Below are 15,871 nucleotides of genomic sequence, written 5' to 3'. Positions count from 1 at the left end.
AAGGAGCTAGCTGGTTTTACCTAGCTTTGCCTTGCACTGTGCAACTTGCTGGTCTGGTCCTCTCTCGCCCTGGTCCAACCAGCTCTCGCCTGGTCCAACCAAGCTCTCGTCCTTGTCTAGTCCTTCCTCGTCCCTGGTCTAGTCCTTCCTCGTCGCTGGTCTAGCCAGGTGGTCTAGTCACTTACCCTGGTCTAGTCTTTCCTTGTCCCTGGTCCAGCCAAGTGGTCTAGTCACTTGCCCTGGTCTAGTAGAGTCTAGACGTGTGTTCAACCAATTAAAGGTCTTCTTGCCCAAAGCTTTGTTGGGTTGTGGTCACTGCATGACACATACAAGGCGGTCATTAGAGTGTCAAAGCGCACTACTGAGTCCTCTGAAGTACTACAACAGAAAACGTCAACATTTGGTACCTAGTAAAAGTCCACCAACCTCATCACCTATACCTCCATCTCGTTCTACATCTTCCATGTCACCTTCCCCAGTAAAGCTCTCTCCCATTTTGTTACAGCAAGTAATTGAGCAACGGGCTCCTGAGCAAGCGGGCATGGAGCTTTGACCAGTGTTTTGGCCAAGGTAAACATCAAGTTTCCTACCTTCAAGGGACTCTCCTCAGAAGATGCAGACGACCATGCAAGGAGGTTTGTATCTCTCTGTAGAGGTCGTGGTCTTAATAGAGAAAATGATTATTTGGTACTCTTTCCATCTACCTTGGATGGCTTGGCAGACAAGTGGTACAGCCAGTTCGCAGAGAACCATTTTGCAACTTGGGCAGCTTTAAGACAACAGTTCTGTGCAGCATTCAGGCCAGGTGACTACCAGGAAAAGGTTTTGGATGAGTTGGCCAACATGGTGCTCCAGCCAGAGGAGACTTTTGCAGAACTCATGACTAAAACCATGTCTCTGGTCGCCAAGCTTCCTCAACCACCAGGTGAGTTCATGGTCAAGAAATGGGTTGAGAAGGCGCTTCCAAAGACTTCATAGCAGAAACTGAGAGAGAATCTCCGACCTGATGCCACCTTGGAGGAGTTTGTTGCGGCTGCTACTAGGATAGAGGGGGCAAGGAAGCTGTTCACCAACTCTTCTCAGGTAGAGACTGCCTCTGTACTCTTAGAGAGTCCGTCTGACCCTTTGACTTCCTTACATAGGGAACTTGAAGCACTAAAACTACAATGCGCTCTTCAAGAGGAGAAATCAATCTCTCTTAGACAGGAGAAGCCCCCACATCACGAGGCTTTGGATCAAATCAAGAGAGAGCTAGAAGAGCTTCCGTCTTAGCAGGAGACTAAAGCTATGGTATGGTGCAACTTGTGTCGCTCTCCAGGACACCCTCCACTGGACTGTCCCCTTCGGACTTATTGCCACTTCTGCGAAAAGTCTGGGCATGAGGACAAGGACTGCTACTACCTCAAGGGATTGCAACAAATACAGCAAAGTGTTGGTCCTACTCTTCAACAAGGGCCCGCACTTGCATCCAACATGGTCTCTCCCTGTGGCCATCCACACCACATGCCACCTTTATTGTCAGCCCCTCCTACGCAAGGTATGCAGAGCACTTTTCCATCTTAGAGCTTTTATCACACCCATGCTCCCTCCCCACCTCACAGCTTCTATGCCTCCACCTCCAACTCCATGCACCGGGAACAAGGACCACCTCGTTCTTCGACTCGTCCATTGAATCGGCCCATTTTGTGCTACAGATGCGGGGAATATGTTCATTACCAAAGCAAATGCCCTTTGCCCGAAGGGTCCTCTCCCTGCCATCATTGCCCTGAAATGAAGAATCACTATAGTTAAGATTGCCCTAAACTTCGTGCATTTGTGGCTCCGAACCCAAGTCAAAGCCAAAATGAGTTTACCTTTCCCAAGCTCAATTTGATAGCAATGAGCCCCACTCCTCAACCACCCCCTTCTGCCCATGTGGTTACCACTCAAGAGAAGTTGCAGTTGGTAGACGAGCTAGCGGGCGTCCTCACCTGGGCCCAGAGAGCTTCTCTCAGTCTCAGCATTCCAGCAAGTTCAACTTCCCGACACATTCTCACACTATTAAATCCCCTGCCTTCAGCTGTTAACAAGCAATCCCCCAGTGCCATGAAAGAATCCAAATCTTTGCTCTCTGATATTGATAAAGCTTTCTTGGAAGCAGTTTCCGATCTACAGAAGATCAAGGTACCAGAGAAACCACTGGTAGAACAGGAAAAGCTTACATTAGAGACAGTCTTGAAGAACACCTTCCAACAAGTGTCCCTCTACGACATGTTGCGACTAGATGCAAGTTTTAGAAGTGACACCCTTGCTGTTATTCAATCACTTTACCCCGGAGCAAGTCCTAGTGGCGGGCACCTCCCAGTGCGACCATCAGAGTCCTATATGATATCCAATCCCGCTGCTCCCCTCACTGATTATAGAAGCCCTCGCCTGACAGTGTCCGTCTTGGGGCAGCAATTTTCAGGAGTAATTGTGGATGGTGGATCTGGCATCAATATGATGTCTGAGTTCACTATGATGGCTTTAGGCCTGCAGCCTACTCAACCTGCCCCTTTCACAAAACATTGGCCGACCAGAGGACAGGATACCCTGTGGGCATAGTGGAAAAGGTGCCTCTGCAGGTACAAGATTTCACTTTTAGTTTGGATTTTGTTGTGATTCGTCTTCCACAGGTTGAGGGAGGATTTCTCTTGCTCATCGATAGACCATGGCTGCGACACACTAAAGCACTTCATGATTGGGGAAACGATGCCATGTGGATACATACTCCTGGCTCCCCGATGCAACCCATTTGCCTGAAGGAGGCATGGATCCTGTCGTGCAACATAGTTCTTTGAACCAGCCTTGAATTGGAACAGCCTACTCCACCTGATGGGTCAGACGAGGATCTGTTAGAGTGGTTGGATGTTGCCAAATCTATGCCTTGTTATGGAGTCTCTATTCACTCTTTGCTTGAAGGTACACCCTCTTCCAATGTTTCCACAGTAACTAAACCTAATGAGCCACTTGAGTCAGCTCAAAGATTGAAAGTCATACAAGCTACTCCTGATGCGCCCTTGATGGAAGCCTTTGGATTTGGTGAGCCTATGAAGAATCATAGAAGCGGGAAGAAATTTCCTCTGCAGGAGTTCACACCCCCTCAAACATCAGCCCCATTGGTGTCTGCTTCTTCGACCAGAACAAACCTATCCTTTGTGTCTAGAAAACTCCCTTCACAGAGCTCGTCCTGCTTGATGAATTCCCTGCTCCTGATAGTTGTCTTGCTCATAATAGTTCGCTCTGTCCTCAACGGGCACCATGCCCTACAACTCATTAGTTTGCTCTGTTCTGCCCTACAACTTCTTATATTTGAATCATTGTTTCCATTCAATTTTTACCGCCTTGTTGTATTTTCAATTGGTTCACACAATTGGTTCTCTAATCAGGTATCTTTCTCATGGAACTTCCACTTCACATTTCTCATCGGTATTACTTTTGCAGTGTCCCTTCACCATGGTCTTTGTGATTTATTTTCCACCCATTTCCCTGGGTTCAGTTTCTATCAAAGTGCTGAATTTATCTCAACTGGTATCTCTCAGTGTAAAAGCCCACTTGCCGTGTTCATCCAGGCGGATTTCCTACATAAATTCTCTTTCCAGTCTTCTTCTTTCCATCTCTGAAGTTTTCTTCTTCTTCTTCTCATTGCTCTTCATGTGTGCTCGATATCCTTGGGTCACTCTGATAGTAGGCATCCTCTCTCAATTTGCACACTACACTTAACAGCTGAAAAGTTGCAGCAACTCTATAAGTATTCGTTCTTCAACCTCATTGAGCTCTAGAATTGCGTTTTTTCTTTTTCTTTCGGCAGTTTTTCCCTCTCTACATGCTATGATCGCTATGAATTTTTAGTCTTACCTTTTGGTTTGACCAATGCTCTTGCTACATTTCAACAGATGATGAAGGATTTGTTAAGACCGTTTCTCGATAGTGTCCTCGTTGTATTTCTCGATGACATCTTGATTTACAGTCGAAGTCTATCTGAACATCTTGTGCATATATGGGTTGTTCTCCAAGCACTAAGAACTGAGAGAAGCTTTATACTAAAGCCTCTAATTGCAAATTCTTCAAGAAAGAGCTTCTCCTTCTAGGTCATATTATTACTTGCGATGGAATTTGCGTTGACCTTGATAAGCTAGACAAAGTAGGAAATTGGCCCATTTTGAGACTGCCAGGCGAGGCAGTCCTCACTAGCAATGTTCTTTGAGCGTTGTCCTTGCGCAGGCTCAACCTAATCACATTGTGCACTCTACTTGATAATAGCTTTCTTTAGAGAAAAGTGACCCTACTGATGTGCCAATATGAGATTATGCAACAATGAATGCTTAATCAAGAGAGCGAGATAAACAAAATCGTTGCCTTATGCAAGTGCAATGTGCAAAGCCTCTCTCTCTCTCTCTCTCTCTCTCTCTCTCTCTCTCTCTCTAGCATTCTTCAAGGGAACAATAAGTGTATTTATGCCTAAGTAGAGATATCAAATACCTCTAATCACACATTAACTAGCCCGTAATCACGATAGTGTGGAAAGTGGCTCAATAGGAACATATCCACCCCTAGAGTGATCAAAATAAAACGAATCGACAAACCCTAGCTAGGACACTATGGCTCTGATACCATGTTAAAACTTATTGATCCAGGAAAGCTAGGACGGGTGATGTCTAATCATGTTGCACAAGGGAAAGGGGTGTGACTCAAGAGAATTAGGCTCCAAGATAGATTAACTTGGACTCATAAACATGATCTTGAGTTAAGTGCAAGTGATCACAAGTTGGTGAGAAGTAATGCACGTCATGTACACAAACTTGGATGATTTTCATTGAACTAAAGGCCTCCTTTTATACTTGCCCCTTCACCAATACATTGCATGTGGAATTATTGCCCCTCTCTCTCCTTCACTCCAAAACTCACTACAAACTTCAATAGTTTCTAGCTCGACTAGAGCAGGATTATATCAGTTGTTTTTTAACCAAGATTTAGGCGAAGCATGGCGACTCTTCCATGAGCACTCTCCCGCACCAGTCATCACTTCTATTGAAATATGGGGTCAGTATGCATCATCCCTCTACACATTCTCACGGCAGCTGCTGTAGTGCGGATAGTGTGTCGTGCTCTACAGTGGGTGTCCTCAGTGCAATGTGCATGACATCTCACTCAAAACAGAATGAAAACAAAGGAAACAATAGATAACAGCTGATCAACACAGAGACACAACAGCAGACCAGAACGTATGGACTCGACTATCTCAAAGAACCGATACAGACTCTGGCGTGGCAGCACACTCAGCTCCAGCCCAGAACTCACGGGTACAATGGGGGTGTCGAGGCTCGTATGTGCAAGGATGGTGCAGACGTGCTGTGTGTATAGACTCGCTACTCTAGGCGACGACGTTGGACCATATATGAAGAAGATGATCGTGATGACCCAACATCTACTACTCATATGTCCCACCATAAAGAGCCACCAATGGCTCATAAATGTTAGTGGCTCATAAATGTCAGCCATCTAAGTCTATTTCCAAACTGAGTGGTGGTGGTGACGTGGCCATGATGTCCACTAGGCCACCGTCTGTATCCTTGCCACGTGTCACTGTCCAGCCCAGAGAGTCCGTCCAGTGTGAACCAAACCAAACCAACTATACTACCTGTGTGTCCTGTGAAAGTGACACTGTAGCCTGCTACAGGTTGCCCGCCACAAGACCGCTCACCGTCTCGGTGAGATGAATGCTGAAAAACTGTGAAAGAAAACCACTAGGTACTGCATCTGTACATCTTTCGTGAAGCAGGTGCAAGGCCCAACCATGACCTTACATGCCTCAAAAGTGGAGTTAAAAACACTGCACTACATGCAAACGCCTCAAGATTTTGAATAGGCGGGAACCCAATATGATTGCATAGTCTAAGAATCCCAATTGGCAAAACAGAATGAGGCTCCACAGGAAAGAGATATGCTCGGTTTGGATCCAGCTATCTATGACATGGTCCATGCTTGCAGATGAATCTTGCAACACTTTCAGCAACAACACTCTTCTCGAAAAGAGGAATGACCATAAGCTCGAGTAACACTGCAAATAAGGTTAGCTCCATCGTGGTGGCAGAATCAAAAGCATTAACAGCAATGGGATGGCAACCAGGTGAATGCTTGAAAGCCACAAGAAAACAGCCAAAAAGGCTCTTAAGCTTGCTCGTCTGCTGTGATTGGATTACAAAAAACAACTTGCTCTCCCCCTTTGTGTCGTTGCCCATCTCCATAGCCGCCGCTATCCTCTAGATAAAAGCTGATGAAAAGATTGAACGCAAGTCTGAAGACCAGAGCCTCAATCAACACTGTGATAGTGCCCAGGGGAGAGGGTGAGGAGAAGCTACAAAGGAATTTTCGGGCCATGTATGGCAGGGGCGAGGGGGCTAGATAGGGGTGAGGGGGGGAGATTGGATGGGTAGGGGCGAGGGGGGCTAGATAGGGGCGAGAGGGGGAGATTAGGTGAGTAGGGGCGAGGGGGGATTAGATAGGGCGAGGGGTGGGTAGGGGGGGCTGGTGAGGGGGGGACTAGGGGTGGGTAGGGGGAGAGGGTGAGTGGGTAGGGGGAGGGGCGAGTTGGGGAGGGGGGGCGAGGGGTGTAGGGAGGAAGGGGGCGAGGGAGAGTGGGGGAGGGCGAGAGGTAAGTAGGGGGACGTGGGGTGGGTAAGGGGGGGGTGAGGGAGAGAGGGGGGGAGGGCGAGGGGTGAGTGTGTGGGGGGGGGGGAGGGGGAGAGTTGGGAGAGAGGGGGGCCGAATTGGGGAGGGGGACCAATTTGAAAAAGGGGGACGAGTTGGTGAGGGGGCAAATTTGGAAGAGGGGACGAGTTGGGGGGTGGGTAAGGGCGAGGAGGGAGGGAAGAGTAGTGAGGGGAGATGGCACTCAAGCAGAGAGATAACATGATCACGATCACGGAATTCACCAAGCCTGAGATCAACATTGTTTGTTGTATCTCATCTTGAGGCAGCTTTGTGAAGGGAGTTTGCTAGACACAAGAGGAGAGCTTTGTCTTGGTCGGAGAAGCAGACACTGGAGCTGATGGTGAAGGGGGGTGAACTCCTGTAGAGGAGATTTCTTTCCATGATTCTTCATAGGTTCACCAACTTCAAAGGCTACCACCAAGGGCGCACGGGGAGTAACTTCCTTGACCTTCAATTTTTGTACTAGCTCAGGTGACCTATTATGTTTAGTTACGGTGGAAACATTGGAAGAGGGTGTACCTCCAGGCATAGAGTGAATAGAGACTCCATAACAGGGCATAGATTTGGTAGCATCCAACGACTTCAACAGATCCTCGTCTGACCCGTCAGGTGGAGTAGGTTGTTCCAATTGAAGGCTGGTTGCTAGGGACAAAGAACCATGTTGCACGACGGGATCCATGCCTCCTTCTAGGCGAATGGGTTGCATCGTGGAGCCAGGAGTATGTATCCACATGGCATTGTTTCCCCAATCATGAAGTGCTTTAGTGTGTCGCAGCCATGGTCTACCGATGAGCAAGGGAAATCTGCCCTCAACCTGGAAAGGCGAACCACAATAAAATCCAAGTTAAAAATAAAGTCTTGTACCTGCAGAGGCACATTGTCCACTATGCCCACTGGGTAGATTGTCCGCTGGTCGGCCAATGTAACTATGAAGGGAGCAGGGTGAGTAGGCTATAGACCTAGAGCTATCATAGTGAACTCGGGCATTAGGTTGATGCCAGATCCACCATCCACTATCACTCCTGAGAATTGCCGACCCAAAACGGACACTGTCAGGCGAGGGCTTCTATAATCAGTGAGGGGAGCAGCGGGATTGGATATCACATAGTACTCTGATGGTCGCACTAAGAGGTGCCCGCCACTAGGACCTGCTCCGGGGTAAAGGGATTGAATAACTGCAAGGGTGTCACTTCTGAAACTCGCATCTAACCACAACATGTCATAGGACACTTGTTGGAAGGTGTTCTTCAAGATTGTCTGCTGTAAGCTTTTCTTTTTCTACCAGTGGTTCTGTGGTACCTTGATCTTCTGTAGATAGGAAACTGCTTCCAAGAAAGCTTCATCGATATCAGAGAGCAAAGATTTGAATTCTTTCTTGGCATTGGGGGATGGCTTGTCAACAGTTGAAGACATGGTATCCACTATTGTGAGAATGTGTGAGGGAGTTGAACTTGTGAAATGCTAAGACCGAGAACGGCTCTCTGGGCCCGAGTGAGGACACCAGATGGCTCCTCTACCAATTGCAGCTTATTGTGAGGGGTAACCACGTGGGTAGAAGGGGGCGGCTGAGGAACGGTGCTAACTGCTATCAGATTGAGCTTGGGAAAGGTAAACTCATTCTAGCTTTGACTTGGGTTCGAAGCCGTGGATGCACGAAGTTTAGGGCAATTCTTACTGTAGTGATCCTTCATTTCAGGGCAATGACGGTAGGGAGGGGACCCTTCGGGCAGAGGGCATTTGCTTTGGTAATGACCATATTCCTCGCATCTGTAGCACAAAATGGGCCGATTCAATGGGCGAGTCGAAGGGTGAGGTGGTCCTTACTCTTGGTGCATGGAGTTGGAGGTGGAGGCATAGAAGCTTTGAGTTGATGAGGGAGCATGGGTATGATAAAAGCTATGAGACGGAAAAGTACTTTGCATACCTTGCATAGGAGGGGTTGTCAGCAACGGTGGCATATGGTGTGGATGGCCACAGGGAGAAACCATGTTGGATACAAGTGTTGGCCCTTGTTGAAGAGTAGGACCAAGACTTTGTTGTATTTGTCGCAATCCCTTGAGGTAGTAGCAGTCCTTGTTTTCATATCCAGACTTTTCACAGGAGTGGCAGTAAACCCGAAGGGGGCATTCATGTGGAGGGTGCCCTGGAGAGCAGCATGAGCTACACCAAACCATAGCCTTAGTCTCCTGCTGAGACTTGAGCTCTTCTAGCTCGCGCTTGATTTGTTCCAATGCCTCGTGATGTGGAGGCTTCTCATGTCTAAGAGAGGACCTCTCTTCTTAAAGAGCTCACTGTAACTTTAGGGCTTCCAGTTCCCTGCATAAAGAAGTTAACGGATGAGAAGGACGTTCCGAAAACACTGAGGGGGTCTCTACCTGAGGGGAGTTGGTGAACAGCTTCCTAGCTCCCTCTATCCTAGTAGCAGCCGCGACAAACTCCTCCAGAGTGGCGTCAGGTCGGAGACTCTCTCAGAGTTTTTGCTAGGAAGTTTTTGGAAGAGCCTTCTCCACCCACTTCTTAACCATAAATTCCCTTGGTTGCTGAGGAAGCTTGGCAACCAGAGACTTGGTTTTAGTCATGAGTTCTACAAAAATCTCCTCTGGCTGGAGCACCATGTTGGCTAACTCATCCAAAACCTTTTCTTGGAAGTCACCTGGCCTGAATGCTGCACAAAACTGTCGTAAAGTGGCCCAAGTTGCAAAGTGGTTCTCTGTAAACTGACTGTACCACTTGTCTGCTAAGCCATCCAAGGTAGATGGAAAGAGTACCAAATGAGCATCTTCTCTATTAAGACCACGACCTCTACAGAGAGATACAAACCTCCTTGCATGGTCTTCTGCATCTTCTGAGGAGAGTCCCTTGAAAGTAGAAAACTTGATGTTTACCTTGGCCAAAACACTGGTCAATGCCTCCATGACCTCTTGCTTAGGAGCCTGGTGCCCAATAGCTTGCTGTAACAAAATGGGAGAGAGATTTACTAGGAAAGGTGACCTGGAAGATGTAGAACCGGATGGAGGAATGGATGATGCCATACATGGAGGTATGAGTGATGAGGTTGGTAGACTTCTACTAGGTACCAAGGGTTGATGCCTTCTTTGGTAGTGCTTCAGAGGACTCAGTAGTGCGCTTTGACGTTCTAATGACCGCCTTGTATGTGTCATGCAGCAGTAACCACAAACCCAACCAAGCTTTGGGCAAGAAGACTTTTAACTGAGTGAACACAGGTCTAGAATCTACTAGACCAGGACAAGTGACTAGACCACCTGGTTGGACCAGGGACGAGGAAGGACTAGACCAGGACACGAGCTTGGTTGGACTAGGGCGAGAGAGGACGAGACCAGCAGGGCGAGAGACTAGGTCAGCTAGAGTAAGCTGTCTAGGGTGAAACTGGACCAGACCAGCAGGCTGCACTGGGCAAGGCGAAGTAGGCGAGGCTAGGTAAAACCCAGCTAGCTCCCCAATTTGCACCTCAACAGAGAGTGAGACTCCAGTTGAGGTCCCACTGGGCGTGCCAAAAAATGAGAGCACCTGTAGCGCGGATAGTGTGGTGTGCTCTCTATAGTGGGTGTCCTCAGTGCAATATGTGTGACATCTCACTCAAAACAGAATGAAAACAAAGGAAACAATAGCTAACAACTGATCAACACAGAGACACAGCAGCAGACCAGAACATATGGACTCGACTATCTCAAAGAACCGATACAGACTTTGGCGTGGCAGCACACTCAGCTCCAGCCCAGAACTCACGAGTACAATGGGGGTGTAGAGGCTCAGATGTGCAGGGATGGTGCAGACGTGCTGTGTATAGACTCGCTACTCTAGACGACGACGTTGGACCATATATGAAGAAGATGATCGTGATGACCCAACAGCTACTACTCATATGTCCCACCATAACGAGCCACCAACGGCTCATAAATGTCAGCCATCTAAGTCTATCTCCAAACTGAGTGGTGGTGGTGACATGGCCACAATATCCACTAGACCACCGTCCGTATCCCTGCCACGTGTCACTGCCCAACCCAGAGAGTCCATCCAGTGTGAACCAAATCAGACCAGCTGTACTATTTGTGTGTCCTGTGAAAGTGACAGTGTAGCCTGCTACAGCCACCTCTTCCAGATCCACTAAAGCCATGCCCAAACACATGTGCTTTCTTTACTGCCGAGATGGTAAAGAAATCCATTGATAGGATGAAGACCAGGAGAGCATATGATCACGATGGCCTGGTAGCATAGCATTTTATACTTGCCAGAGATCTGCTTGCAGAGCTTCTAGCAATGATATTCAACCGGGCCATGTGCGAGGGCCTACCTGATACTTGAAGTTTGTCCACTATCGTACCTATTTTCAAGTCAGGGGACCCTATGGAGCCTTGGAACTACCACACTATCATGATTGGACACACATTGGCACGGTTGTACGCATCCATCCTTGAGCAACAGTTGAGTAGATGGACGGAGAGAGAGGGTGTACGGGCAGCAGGACATGCAGGTTTAACTAGAGGTTTCTCTACTCTTGATCATATTTTGACACTCAAATCCATTATTGAGGAGGTGGGAGACGGCTCTATTGTTGCTTTGTGGATTTCCGCAAAGCCTTCAATACAGTGCCTAGAGCTAGATTGATGCGCAAATTGCAAGAGGTGGGAGTACCCAAAGAGTTAATTTGGGGGATCATGGCTCTATACAAGTCAGTAATGGGACATGTACGCACTCCAGAGGGGATTTCTGATTTGGTTCTCTCCACTATTGAGGTGAAACAGGGCTGCCCGCTATCTCCTACACTACTTGGCATGTATGTGGATGAGGTTACTGACTACATTGAGAGGGATGGAGACAGAGGAGCATAGTTGGGAGGGACATGGATGCCACTATTGTTAAATGCTGATGAAATTGTGTTGATTTTTTACTCCCTGGAGGAGATGCAGCATCATTTAGATGCTTTGTACACATTTGCCCACGATAGTGGAACATGGGGAAAACCAAGATTACTGACTACATTGAGAGGGATGGAGACAGAGGAGCATAGTTGGGAGGGACATGGATGCCACTATTGTTAAATGCTGATGAAATTGTGTTGATTTTTTACTCCCCGGAGGACATGCAACATCATTTAGATGCTGTGTACACATTTTCCCACGATAGTGGAACATGGGGAAAACCAAGATTATGGTGTTTAACACCCCACCACAGTGGGTCAGGAGGTCAGCACCCACTTTTATATATGGTCAGGAGACGACGGAGTATTCTTCAGTGGACCGGCGTTTTCAATGAGGAGAGAAGTAGAAACTAGATTGACACGAGCTTATGCAACCTTGGGGGGGTTGGAGAAGATGTCTTCTCAGGTTCAGTTTCAGGAACCTTAAAACCAGTTGTGTCTTTTTGACACTCTAGTGGCTTCAGCTATGTTGTATGGGGTTCAGATTTGGGGACCCATGGCAGATCTGGTAGCACTGATGGATGGAGATGTATGGAGAGGCCTCTAGTATCTATTGTCTCTCGGTCATTTCGGGCTAAGGCGTCAGTGCCACATGAGATTATTCGAGCTGAGCTAGCTACCTCCCCTCTTGTGGTCGAGGCCCTTACTAGATCAATATCTTCATGCATAATTTATGGGACCTTCCCCGAGATAGATATTCTCGGCTAGCCCTTGAGTCATCTCGACAGCTAGCGCTATAGGGGGACACAGCATGCTTGTATGGGTAGATGACATTATGATTTCAGTCACATGGCTTCAGCATGGCTAGACTGCCTCCATTCCAGTACTCCTTGGACGCTCCCTATCTCTTACACGGATAGAGATCACCATGGCAGATCTGGTAGCGCTGATGGATGGAGATGTATGGAGAGGCCTCTAGTATCTGTAGTCTCTTAGTCGTTTCGGGCTAAGGCGTCAGTGCCACATGAGATTATTCGAGCCGAGCTAGCTACCTCCCCTCTCGTGGTCGAGGCCCTTACTAGATCAGTATCCTTCATGCATTATTTATGGGACCTTCCCAGAGATAGATATGCTCGGCTAGCCCTTGAGTCATCTCGACAGCTAGCGCTACAGGGGGACACAGCATGCTTGTATGGGTAGATGACATCATGATTTCAATCACATGGCTTCAGCATGGCTAGACTGCCTCCATTCCAGTACTCCTTGGACGCGCACCCTCCCTATCCTCACACGGATAGAGATCACTAGAGTCATACATCAGGATTTGATTCAGATAGATACCAAGAGCACAAGGGTGCAGCCGGCACACAAGTTGGGCACGAAGATGGCTTTCTATAGGGAGCATATTCTCCAACTAACAGAAGATGGATTTGTGATCAGACCGGCCTATATGGACACTCATTTATCCTATGGGATACAGTGTGCTATTGGTCAGATGCGCACATCATCGCACAAGCTAGAGATTGAGACTCGCAGATTTAGGAGAGTACCAGCCAAGGCCAGGATATGCCAACTGTGTCATATAGAGCCAGAGACAGAGTTACATTACATTTGTCATTGTCCGGTATAGTATAAGATACGAGGCCGCTTTCATTGTCTATTCAAATAGGGATTTGGACCATTGCCTAGAGTCATGAGATATCAGGATCAGAGATGCCTCGGGTTGTTTTTGCTAGAGCTGCGCAGACACAAGGAGAGTCTCTTGAGGAGATCAAGCAATGGGAGACATTCATAGAGGGAGATTACTGACTTCTTTAGAGCAAGGGCTCAGCAGCCAGATGAGCATGCTCTACAGCAGACTTCAGAGCTCACTTATACCAGAGGTATATTAGTTGACAGAGCCATTGAGCTTGGGAGAGCTAGACGTCCACGTTTACGAGGGCAACCACGACATCGACAGAAGCTCCATCAGAGGATCAGGGCTATTCTAGCACGACATGTGAGACGCCGAGTACGACTCTTTAAAGAGGTGGACATTGACTAAGCTCTTCAGTGACCGATGCAGTACTCTCGGACAACGCCCGGTGCCGGGCATCCTCGGGCAATGATGACGATGATGATGTTTTTAGTCTTTCAATGTACTTCACTTTTTTTTTTTTTGTACCCAGACATTGGATTCGATCCACCAAGATTGTTTTAGTTTGGATCATTTTGGCCTTTTGAAGACAGTTAATATAACATTTCATTTCTCTTTCTTCGGCTGGAGTGAAAGGCAGTGCCAATGTGTGTCTCAAGATGCCTTGTTAGTATTGCTCTACTTTTAATTTATCAAATAAAATCGTGTGAAGATTCCTCTTTGCTTCGTCTTCAAAGGGTATCTCTCACCCACTTCTCAAAACACAGCAGGAGGTTCGAACTCACACATTTGAACTCTTTCATTCAGACTAGAGGAATATTTTCAGGAAGAAAGATAAGTAATGATGTAGTATTATAGATACAAGGAATGTGTACGGGTATGGAATAGGGAAGTAGAGGAGGTTGGCTCACTCAAAGGTCCTACCCCAAGTTCAAATGACCATAAGAACCACCCAAGAAAGGCAAAATGTACTCGAAAAGACCAGTAAGAAAACTTGTAGTGGCCATATGCTGTTCTGAAATGGTTTTTCTTGCAACTAGAACCTGGCAGAATGTATCTGTGGGCAAGAAGCCTGTTCGCAATCTGGAGGCTGGGAAGACGGTGTTCCCCTGTTCCAAGGGGCCATTCACTGTGGCTTGAATCTTGAAAAATCCTTCTATCAAATTTTTCTTCGGGCAAAGCCTTCATTTTTATCTTAAACCCTGCAGATATGTATAAAGTGTTTTTTGCACAGGTAAAATGATTTTTCCATCATCAAGGATAGATCTAGGTATAGCTGATATCATGGTGTTTTTCCTATTAATGGGATACTTGGATTCATCTAGGTATATGATGTCTTATCTAGAAAAATGAAGTTTTTGTGGTGATCTGATTCTGTAGTGGACAAAAATGGGCAGGCATCTGCTGATGTGGAGGAACAGTCATTGCCTTCCGGCCCTGTTCTCTCACAGCTTCTGGACGTACTACAAAAACTTACCGTTTGCTTACATAAAAATGAGGTACAGTTTGATCCATCTGCTGGCAAAATTTCCAGAAGTGGAGAGAATGCTGTAAGGTCAGACTTGCCTCAGAAAGGAACCATGTATTTGGACGATGCAGCTGATTGCAAGCCCATTGACTGTGCAGGTCAAGTATCTTCATCTTTGCAGTTGAAGAATGGCATACCAAAAGGGTTACAATCCCCCTCTAGCACTACTTATAATTTGAAGGGCAAGAAGCTATTTGCAGTCACTTGTTGGAAGTGGCGTTGGGTGTCAGCTTCATCTGCATTGCAAGCACTGTCCAAAGAAATCAAGATGCTGAAGTCAGTCAGCAAAGACAATACAGGGAGCATTCAGCAGTCTTCTTTCCTCAACTGCCTTGATGCCTTTCGAGTATCTTTAGTCAATCAAGACTTGGAAAACACACAGGAGCCTAGTTTGGACCTTCAGGCACCTGTGAGTTTCAATAAAGTCTTCGCTTTGCTGGTATCCATTTGGAAATTATCTTCTCAAAGTGCTTATCAAGAGAAGGAAGCATTTCAGAAAGGCAAGCAACTTGATCACTTGCTCAGAATAATGACAAGGTGGATGCAGAGGGCTTTAAAGAAAAGGCAACTTCAAAGGGTCATCACGCACTGGTTACGGTATCTGTTGCAATCGTGGAAAGACAAATTCAAGCTACAGTACAATGTAGCATTGCATCTGAAACAGGGTAGCTCACAACCAGAATATGCTCCAAACAGTGTTCCACATGTCCAAAAACTAACAAGTAGTCCCAAAGCAAGGAATGCAGAAAGTTTGCTGATGTATACTAGTAAAGTGCCCCAGAACGTAGGCAAAGATGCCCACGCCCATTCCTGTAAAGACCAAGCACTTCAAACACTTCAGGCCAGTCTCAAGTTGTGTCAAGTGGAGAGCTTCTAAACGTTTAGATTTGGAACACTTCTTAAGAAAATGTGTTGAAGATTCATCTATTTTCTTGATGTATCACAGGAATCATTGCACAAGAGGCTTGAGGATTTAGAAGCAGGAATCATGAAAGAAGCAAGCCATTGGCATCAGCAGGTTTGTGTCTCCTTTCCTTTGGTTTTTTAGGCTTATTTGATGTGGTAAACTGCTTTTCAAATAACCAAGTCATGTGGA

General features: G+C 46.9%; 1 protein-coding gene across 7 annotated transcripts in view; it reads left to right on the top strand.

Moving 5' to 3' along the window:
* The window catches only part of LOC147440176 (uncharacterized), a 136,025-nt gene that overhangs the window by 118,342 nt on the left and 1,812 nt on the right, over window positions 1–15,871 (top strand). For all 7 annotated transcript variants that reach the window (XM_086529941.1, XM_086529940.1, XM_086529942.1 and 4 more), the window contains 2 exons: window positions 14,645–15,616; window positions 15,722–15,793. In XM_086529941.1, coding sequence (XP_086386067.1) covers window positions 14,645–15,616; window positions 15,722–15,793 — 1,044 coding nt within the window. The remainder of the gene's footprint in view (window positions 1–14,644; window positions 15,617–15,721; window positions 15,794–15,871) is intronic.

The sequence above is a fragment of the Adiantum capillus-veneris genome, chromosome 15 (genome assembly GCF_014529385.1).
Source record: "Adiantum capillus-veneris isolate H3 chromosome 15, ASM1452938v2, whole genome shotgun sequence".
Taxonomy (NCBI): Eukaryota; Viridiplantae; Streptophyta; class Polypodiopsida; order Polypodiales; family Pteridaceae; genus Adiantum; species Adiantum capillus-veneris.
This window is presented reverse-complemented; position numbering and strand designations above follow the sequence as displayed.